Genomic DNA, 9,740 nt, shown 5'->3' with positions numbered 1-9,740 from the left:
TTGTCTTGAGTGCCTCTAGAGCAGTGCTTCAAAAATCATTTGGGGTGGCCTTGGCTGGTGTGGTTCTGCTGGTTGGGGCATGGGCTCATAGCTGGAAGGTTTCAGTGTTTGATTCACGGTCAGGGCACATACCTAGGTTGCAGGTTCAGTCCCCAATAAGGGTATGTGAGATCCCCAGTCTGGGTGTGTATGGGAGGCAAGCCATTGATGTTTCTTCTCTTTCATACTGGTGTTTCTCTTTCTCCCTTTCTCTCTCTGAAAGTAATGAAAAAAAAATGTTCTTAGGTAAGGATAAAAAAAACCCATCTGGGGTGAAAGATCATTATAGTCCTCAAACCTTGGAATATAAAAATAAATTGCTAGAAAAGGGAAATAAAAAAGAAAACAAAGATATACACAATACAACACCAAAATTTGTATTAGATCCACAGACAAAAGAATGTGTAAACTTGCTATAAAAGTTTCTAAATTCTTACTCTCAACTTCTGTAAATGCCTTGTCATGGACCAGTAACAAAGGGTTTGCAAACTGTCATAAACCTGCTGACCACACTTTTGGTGGGACTGTTAAAGAGCACTGACAAAAATCAGACTTCTGGATCTAAAGGGCTAAGGTCAGAACCTGGAATGTGGGGATTCAACTGAAGGGTTGCTCTTGGTCCCGAATCATCAGCAGGCCATCTAATGGCTTTTTCTAGCCTCGAGCATAACACCATCACTCCCTAGATCAAGAACTATCCATTGTTCTCTTTGTCTTTAGGGCAAAATTCCAATCACTTAACATGGCACCCAAGGCTTCCAGGCAGGTTCCACACAACTCTTTTAGTCTGATTTCCCACTAGACTCCACAGTCCACTACAGGAGCAGCTAGCCACACGTGACTATTGTGCACTTGAAATGTGGCTAATTTAGGGAACTGTAACCTTGTCACTATTTAAAAATTATATCAAAAGTCTGATACATCATCCAATTACTGCAAAACTTTTAAGCATGCTTGGAATGATCTGGGGATGTGAATCTACTTTTTAACTGTAAATCTTAGGAAATCAAGTATTGAGATATGCTGTCAGGTAAAATACATAACAGATTTCAAACACAGTACTAAGAAAAAGAATGTCAAACATTTAAAAATATTTAATACTTTTTAATACTGATCACATATGAAATGATACTATTTTAGATACATTGGGATGAATAAAAGTCATTAAAACTAATTTCAACTGTTCCTTTTTATTTTTTAATGTGGCTACTATAAAATTATGTGTGTGGTTTGTGTTATATTTGTATTAGACAAAACATGCCCCACATCTTGGAAGTACTCTTGATCCTTCCCTTTCCTTCACTCATGTCTGATTAACAACAAAATATCTCCAACCCCTCCACTTTATCTTTACTGCTACTCTCCATGTTACTCTCTATTCCTCAAAACCCTCTGATGGCTTCTAGAGCACTTAAACTTACCAAGGGTGCAGACTTTATCTACCATTCCTTTCTTTGCCCTCTAGGCTTCAGCCACACTGGCTTCCTTGCTAAACACAACACACTCTTGCTTTAGGATTTTGCCCTGCTATTCCTTTCGGTCTCGAATACTGCTCTTAACTTACTCCCTTTCAGATCTTTGCAGAGAGTACCTTTCTCAGTGACCCCAACTCTGACCAACCAAAATTTTGCCCACTCACTCCCCCAGAGCAAGGCTTTATCCAAATACTCTTTTCAATTTTCTTCATGGAACAGATTATGGGATATTATCTTTCCTCCTTTTTTTGGTAAAACTTATTTAGTCTGTTCCCTCCACTAGAAGAAGTAGTAGGAACCTTTGTTGGTCTTGTTGCTGTTTAATTTATTCCAGTGTGTAGAACAGTGCCAGTTACAGAGTGGTGCTCTTGAAACAACTTAAATGAGTAAACATCTAATTATCTACTTGACATATCTGCTTGGTTGGTTCACAATCACTTCAATTTCTACAAGGTCATAATGAAACTTCCTCACCTAACTTCTCTTCCCTTGTTTCTAATCTCAGTGAAGACATTACCATTCTCCCAGCTGCTCCCCCAACAAACTTGGGAGTTATCTTTGACATCTGCTTCTCAGCGGCTCCATTATCCAGTCCACCAAATGACCAAGCCCTCAATCACTTTGGTTATATTCTTCAGGCCTACTTGCCACTATCTCAGTCTAAGTCATTACTCTCTCAAGGATTAATGTTTTCTTCCTACTGTTTTCCATGCCTCTGATTTTTGCACAATAGTTACCTTTCTAAAATGCAAATCCAATCTTATGATGCTTCCATTTAAAATCTTTCAAATTCTTCTCAGCTCTCAAAAGCTAATTCCTGCACATGGCATTCCTGGCCTTTATTAGACCTCTTCAGGAATATCTCAGGCACTTCTGAAAAAGCATTATTTTCATCACCCAACCACCTCTCCAGAGTTTGCCTCTTAACCTTTGCACTTATTGCTTCCTCTGTCTGAAAAGCTCTTCCCCAATTCCCTTATTAAAGTTAATTGCTTCTCCAGTCCCATTCCAGTCCTTCCTCCCAAGGTAAGAGATTCTTCTTGTATAAGATTTCAGAGTATCCAACGGCTTCCCTCATTATACTGAAGATGCTGATTTGTCTACAGTCTATAGCATAACATTAATGAGGGCAAAGATTCTAAACAAACCATTTGCTTAATAAATTCAAATAAACAATGTTAAAGAAGAGCATCTGGCCAAAAACACAACAAATTTTTATCAACTGCGGCAATGCAAATATTAGATCACAACAGAATATGGCCCGTAAGTCATTCACTCTACTCTTAACGTTAGGCACAATGCTTTATTAAATTACACCAGTATTAGAAAAGGGTAAGTGGAAAAAAAGATTACTTATTTGAGTCCACATAGATCAGTGGGCAATATGGATTTAATTAAACCTGTCAGCCTCCCCCCGCCCCCAATTTGTCTGATACTCTCAATTCCTAGATATAGGATGTCAAAGGTTGAAAGCGGGTGGGAAAGTCATTCCCAAGCTCCTCCATTAAAAACATACCAGTGAGTTGGGTTTCTTAGTAAATCATCCCACGTAAATTAAATTCATAAGGTTTAACTTTGCACATCACCATATCCAAGTAAACTATTGCTACTCTGTTACTAAACACAAGTCTTGATATTCCACCTACTAAAAAGCACGTCTACCACAGGTGTCAGTAATCCAAGGGAATTTAGAGAGCAGTTAGTAGGGTTACGAAATATTAGCATCAGAATTTTAAAAAGCCGCAGGAATGTGTAAGTCGTGATTAACCTGCCCATCCTTCCTTCCTCCCCTTGTATCTGAAGAGCGACTCCCGCCCCAGCCTGCCTAGTTCAATCTAGGGAGACTTTTAAGTTAAATCCTGACTGCCCTTCCATCTCCTAGTACTTTGCTAGGTACGTCAGCTTAATCTCGGACCCCGGATTCCCCGTTTTTCAGCGTTCATGCCGGAAAACACAGGAACGTTAGCACAGGAATTTTAGTTTCCCAACTCCTTGCCGCCTAAGGAAGAGGCGGGAAAGCTCGGCGGCCGGACGGACTTGCTACCCAGCGCACATGGCCGGCCGCAGCTCCCACCCCTGTGCCGCGCAGGCGCCGGGCGAGCCGGGACTTGCGGTCGTCAAGAGCGGATCATTCCGCCGCTTTCTTTGTGTAAAGATCTAGAAATGGCCTATTTCCTTCCCCTTCCCTAAATACAAAAATCAGACCTTCCCGTCCCTTTCTTTCCTCCGGACGGGGTCGGGCAGTGAGTGGGAGTGGGATCTGCTAACTAGGTCTGGGGCGGAAAGGCTCAGACGCGGGGATGCCGAAGGCCGGGTCTGGGAGGGATGCTGGGAGCTTTGACTCACTGACATACCATGTGTCCCTCCGCGCGCAGCACGGGGGACTTTTCGGTGGGGATTTTGGGCGCCGACCAGACGCGGCATTTTCAGAAAATAGCGCCCTGTGCAGCTGAAGCGCTTTGTGTGTAGCGGGGCCGCGTCAGCCCGGCCGGGTACGAAGCGCCTCGGGTCCCCACACCACCTCCTGCTGCTCCCCCGTCGCCGCTCCCGAAGCTTTTCCAGGTCAGTGCGGGTCTGTGTAGGGCCCTGTTACCACCGGATGTGGAAGTTGATCTCTTCGCTGGTAAAAAATAATTCCACTTCCCCCGGAACCCAGATCATCCCCGCGATTTCCTGTTTATTGCATTAAGGCGCCGGGTTTCCGGGGCTCCTGGCCCCGCTTATTCCGCGGGGGTCGGCGGGGTCGGCGGGGTCGGCCTGGGCGCCTTCTCCGCCCGCGCCTCCGCCGCGCATTGTCCATTGAACACCCCGCTTCTGGGAGGGGCGGGCAGACATGGTGGCGGCAGCCGCCCCCTCCTCGGCCACGGCGCACAGCGGCCTCTCCGCCGCTACTTGCCAAGGCTGTCCGGAGCGGCGGCCCCGGGACGGGGATGGTGTCGGGCCCGGGCGGTGGGGCCTCTGCGGGCGTCGGGAGGCGGGCGGGGAAGAGAGGCAGGCGCGGCCCGGCCTCGCCGTCCGCTGCCTCGGGAGCCGCGGATCTCTTTGTCTGGGCGGCGTGACGGCTCTGTCGGGCTCGCTGGAGCGGGAAAAGGGCGGCAGGGGCTTCTGGCTCCGGGTGCGCTGTGCCGCGGAGGCGCTCGGGCCGCGGCGGGAGCGTACGGTCCAGACAGGGTTAACCGGAGAACCGGTCCCGTTCCCGGCTGGGTTGCCGCGGCGACTCTCTTGGCCTTGGGGACTGGAGTCCTGTGGGGACGAAGCCTGCTACTCTGGATGCTGAGACCTGCTTTTGGGACTTGGCCACCGGGATCTGCGGGTGCTTGGCTTCGGGAAAGAAGTTGAGAATTTTGCCAGTTCATTTCTGCCTGGAGACTTAATCAGTGTGTCTAAGTGTGTTTCGTTGAAGCTTTCCTATCGTGTTGAATCGACAGCCTCAACATGGGTAGCCTCAGGGGTGCAACGTGAAAACTGAAACCAAAGGAATGATGTAGGCCCGCTTTGTGTGTTTTCCCACTTTAAGCTTGTTTGCAGTACACATACTCTTGCTTTAAACCTGATTGGACTGTGGCGAGCAGACATCTGTTCACGGGAGAGGCAGAGACCACAGTGCTTCTGAAGGGGGCTTGGTAATGTGGAAATATTTAAGTGCTCTTTCTGGACACTGAGTCGCTGTCTGGATTCAGGCAAGTTACTTCTGAAGTGCAGTTTTTATCTGGAAAATGATTTAATGTAGTTAGGGAAGGATCCTTGTAATTTTCCATGTCAAGAATTCATTATGTAGAAGTTACTGGTCAAAAATTCTTTTTGCAGATAGTTTCTCTCACATATAGACCCACCCGACTTGACTTAAATTTCTCGGTGACATAACCATCACCCTTGACACTTACACTTTCTGGCCCAGTCTTTGAATTTAAGTGAACTAGAGACAGCTTTATTTTCCTTAGTTTTCCTCTTTAAGTATGTAACCGAAATAAACTCATTACATGTTAACATAAATGACACATTGAGCAAAGAGTGACATTGTTTTGCATTTCTACAAGTCTTTAAACGTCGGGTTGGAAGATAGCTAGATTCCTAAATCTTTCTGCATTCAGTTTGTTGTGGTCTCATGTAACGTCGGGAACAATCCACTGTATACTCATGTCTTTTTTTTTTTAACTGAGAAATGTGTCATTTCTAACATCCCCACCCCCCAAGTCAAATCAGGGTATTATACCAGACACATTTTAAAAATATGGTTAAGAAGACTGATTTATATACTTTCTTCTTAGGCTTTCTTTATCTTTTTTCAGTTTGGGATTTAGATGCATGGACATCAACAGGAATAAAGATTGCATAATCTACATATGATCCTGGAGACTCAGGGACGTCTAAAGAGACTTTAAGTAATTAAACTTAACTTTTAATTCCACAACTTATTTTTAATAAGGTACACAGATGGAACATGAGTTCTGTATTAGATGTGTTTGTGAAACCTTGTATGTAAATGTAATTTTTGAAGATGGACACCTTTCAAAGCACTGTAGGAGCTCTAGATTTAAATGGAATCCTTCAGTGAAACCTTTGGTGAGATAATGCTTTTGTAGTGCATATATTTACCCTTCAAGTTAACTCTGTTACTTAAAAGTTCTGTTATTCTATATTGGGGGGGCAATTATACTGTAAATATGTGAAAATTTAAGGCCATACTTTGATGATTTTGAAATGAAGCTAAATTCATTTCCAGTTGTTTCTGTGAACTCTAGTCTGATTCTGTCAGTCTGTAGTTCTCTAATGTTCCATCAACAGGAAGCATCTGGTCATTCTTCATGTAATTGTTAGAAAGTGCCAGGTATATTTTTGATGTTTGCTGTTCAAATGAAAATATCAGATTGTATCTTGGTTTGCCCCTACCTTCCTCATCTCTGAGATGTATGACCTTGAGTATCTCATAAGTTAGAAATATTAACAAGTAAAGCAAACAACTCATAAGGAATTCAGAAATTATTCCATAGAATTTTGAATCACTTTATTTTGAGTGTGTATTTGTGGTGGTGCTGTGTCCCTTTGCAAGTAGCCTGAGCTAGGATGAACTCACTGATGGATTCCACTGCTTCTCTCTCTCTGCAAACATTAAAAAACAAGCCAAACAAAACTTAAGAGTTGAGGACAACTTATTTTCCTAATAAGTATCATTTCTTTGATTCTACAGCTTTCTAACTAGTATTCGTATATTTCTGTAACACTAATGTATCTATAGCTAAAATTAGTAAAAAGTCTGAAGATGTTTGTTCCATCATGCTCTCTAGAAGGTAAATCTATTAAATCTGTTAGTATTAGGGCTTGTGTACCTCACAGAATTAACAACGGTGCTCTGGGCAGAGAAGATGCTTTTGGTGTAATCAGCTGTCAGTTCAGTCTTTGGTGGGCTAGTATACCTTTATTTGGACTAAGTATGTCCATGATATAAGTGTAGAGGCTTAGCATGAAGTGATTTTTCCAGTGAAGGTAAATCCATATGCAGGGCCCTTGATACACTTAGAAATAGAAATCTAAAACTCTTAGCCCTAGCTCTCTTATCTTTTAATGGGAGTGATTGTAAAGGTTAGCAGTTAGGGCCTGAGATACTAGTGCACAAACAGAGAATGTGCAAAAGATTATTTTAACTGACCATAGAATCGACATACACTATAGAAATATTATACACTAGAAGCTAGAATATTATACTAGTGTATAATATTTCTATAGTGTATGTCGATTCTACGGTAAATGTCTTCTTCAAGTTGGTAGGACATCATATATAAAGAACATGATGTCAGCCCCACTTTGCACTGGTTGTATTATACCTGAGACATTATGTCAGATTTTTAGGTAGCATGCTATCATAAGTGGAACCTTGTATCAATTCTAAAACCTGATACCAGAATCACCTGGCATGATAATTAAATAAATCTAGAGGTCCAAGCTTAAGTAGGAAAGGATGTGGGCCACTGTGGTTTTTTCAAGTTCCCCAGGTGGTAGACACTCAAGTTAAAAAAACCAGAGGACATTGATCATGGGGGAAATGAAAAGGAGAAAAGGTTGAAAAACCATGTTTGGCCCCAAGGAAGAGAAGCTCATCCAAGAAATGATAGTTGTCTATAAATACTTGGAGATCTGTCACACAGAAAGATAAGGTTTGATCTGACCAGAAAACTCAGATCAGTGCATAGAAGCTAGAAGGAGGCAGATTTCAGCATTCTTTAAAACAAATACTCTTCAAATCAGTGTATGTAGCCCTACTCGTGGGGCTCATTAGGCTTGGTATTGTCCCCCAAGGCATAGGGTTGCTGGTTCAATTCCTGATCAGGGCACATGTTGGGCTATAGGCCAGATCCTCTGTTGGTGTGCTGAGAGGCAACCCATCAATGTTTCTCTCATATGTTGATGTATTTCTCCCTTTCTCTAAAAGTCAATAAAATCTTTTCTTTAAAAAACAGTCAGTATATATTGTTTTGGGTGGTAGGTTGTCCACTGTCACTGACAGTGTTAAAGTTAGGTATTTCAGGGTAAAAGAACTGATATGCCAAGGGAAGATTTGGGCCTGGTGTCTTTAAGTTCCCTACAAACTGAGAATTTACAAAATATTAGTTTGCAGGTACAAAAGTAGAAGAGCAAGAGTTAATTGAGTGAAACAAGCTGGTTAGCTTAACTGGATCATAGTTTTTATTTTCTTGATAAAGGGAAGTGTTAAGTGAGAGCTATTTGATGAGGTCTTTAAATCCATCTGCAATTTGACAGACTCAAAAGCCTTCTGATGTAGAAATTCCAAATTACCTTGATGTAATAAAGATACTATTAAATTGGTAGCTTGTGAGCACACCAATTGCAACATTGTTGATAATAAAAGCTGTGCATTACAATATTTAAGCCCCCATTAATCATAAAGTAGGTAATATACCCATTTTTCAGAAGAGAACACTGAGCTGTAGAGAGATGAGGTAACTTTCACAAGGTGGTAGTTAGTGGTAGAGCCAGGACTTTGACTCCAGAGCCAGAGACTCTTGGTGGTTATGCTGTGGTATTGTAAATGGCCTGAATATCTCAGTAATTGCTGGGCTATATCCCTACAGTGGGGTACTGCCTAGTCATTGAAATGATGTTAGAAGAATGTAAAGACATGAAAAGATGTCTTGGTATATGGAAGTGAAAAAAATTTAATCCATTTTGATCAAGAAACAAAACATACTGACATCTGTAAAGATATGTGCTTTTTTTAATAAAATAAATTCTTTAAAACAGTTTATTACTGTATTGTTTCCATTACCATTTATTCCCCATATAACCTCTTCTACCGCCAATGCCCCAATCCCCTGCAATCACCACACTGTTGTCCACATGCATGAGTCATTTTTCTTTTTTGCATTGTTCAGTGGTTACTTCTGAGTGTAGATTTATAGGTGATTTTTTTTCTTATTCACATTTTCTGAACTTCTAGGAATATGTATTGTGTATTGTAATTTAAAAGATTAAATAAAAATTAAGATGTTATATGTCAATTAAAAATTAAAGATGTTAACATAAGGTTAGGAGTTTTGATTTTATACTATACAGTTGATACAAGAGGAATTCACACAAATGAGAATTTATATTTGCATGAAATGTGCATTTTTTGTTTTATTCCTTAACATTATAGAATATGTTAATTGACAAGAGAAAAATATCACTGACTTCTACCATTCTACCATAATAATCAGGTCTCTATCTTTTTAAGATTTTTATTTTTAGAGAGAGACAAATATTGATGTGTGATGTGTGAGAAATGCATTGATCAGTTGCCTCAACCAGGGGCTGGCCTGCAACCCAGGCACACATCCTGAAGTAACCAAACTGGGACCTTTGTTTTGCAGTTTGGTGCGCTATCCACTAAGCCACACCAGCCAGGGCTGTTCTCTATTTGGTTATGTTTTCTTCAACTTATGTGTAATGTTTTAAATGTTGTATTCATTCTAGTCTCGTTACACTCTAGCTGTGTGACTTTAGGTAATTTATTCACTGTGTGCCTCAGCTCTTCCTTTGTAAAATGGGGATAATTACACCTCCCATATGGTGGTTGGGAGGATTAAATGAGTTACCGCATAAACAGTGATCAGAACAGTGTCTGACACATAGTTGATAACTCAATAAATGTTAGCAATATTATAGGGTCATAGCCCACCAAAACCCCTGGAGTCTAATAGGTTTTGGAATTGAGAAATTTTTCAGATATAG

General features: G+C 41.5%; 1 protein-coding gene across 3 annotated transcripts in view; it reads left to right on the top strand.

Moving 5' to 3' along the window:
* Positions 1–3,943: 3,943 nt before the first annotated feature.
* GABPB1 (GA binding protein transcription factor subunit beta 1) overlaps positions 3,944–9,740 on the top strand; it is a 65,137-nt gene continuing 59,340 nt past the window's right edge. The window contains exon 1 of one of the 3 annotated variants that reach the window (XM_045822334.1): positions 3,944–4,076. Coding sequence is in view for 2 of the 3 variants with exons in the window: in XM_045822333.1 (XP_045678289.1) it covers positions 4,114–4,137 (24 nt within the window). In the remaining variant the exon portion in view is untranslated. Of the gene's footprint in view, positions 4,077–4,104; positions 4,138–9,740 lie in introns of those variants that run through there. The other 2 variants (XM_045822333.1, XM_045822332.1) reach the window with 2 other exon arrangements.

This window comes from Phyllostomus hastatus, unplaced genomic scaffold (genome assembly GCF_019186645.2).
Source record: "Phyllostomus hastatus isolate PE091 unplaced genomic scaffold, TTU_PhHast_1.1 phas_scaffold_501, whole genome shotgun sequence".
Taxonomy (NCBI): domain Eukaryota; kingdom Metazoa; phylum Chordata; class Mammalia; order Chiroptera; family Phyllostomidae; genus Phyllostomus; species Phyllostomus hastatus.
This window is presented reverse-complemented; position numbering and strand designations above follow the sequence as displayed.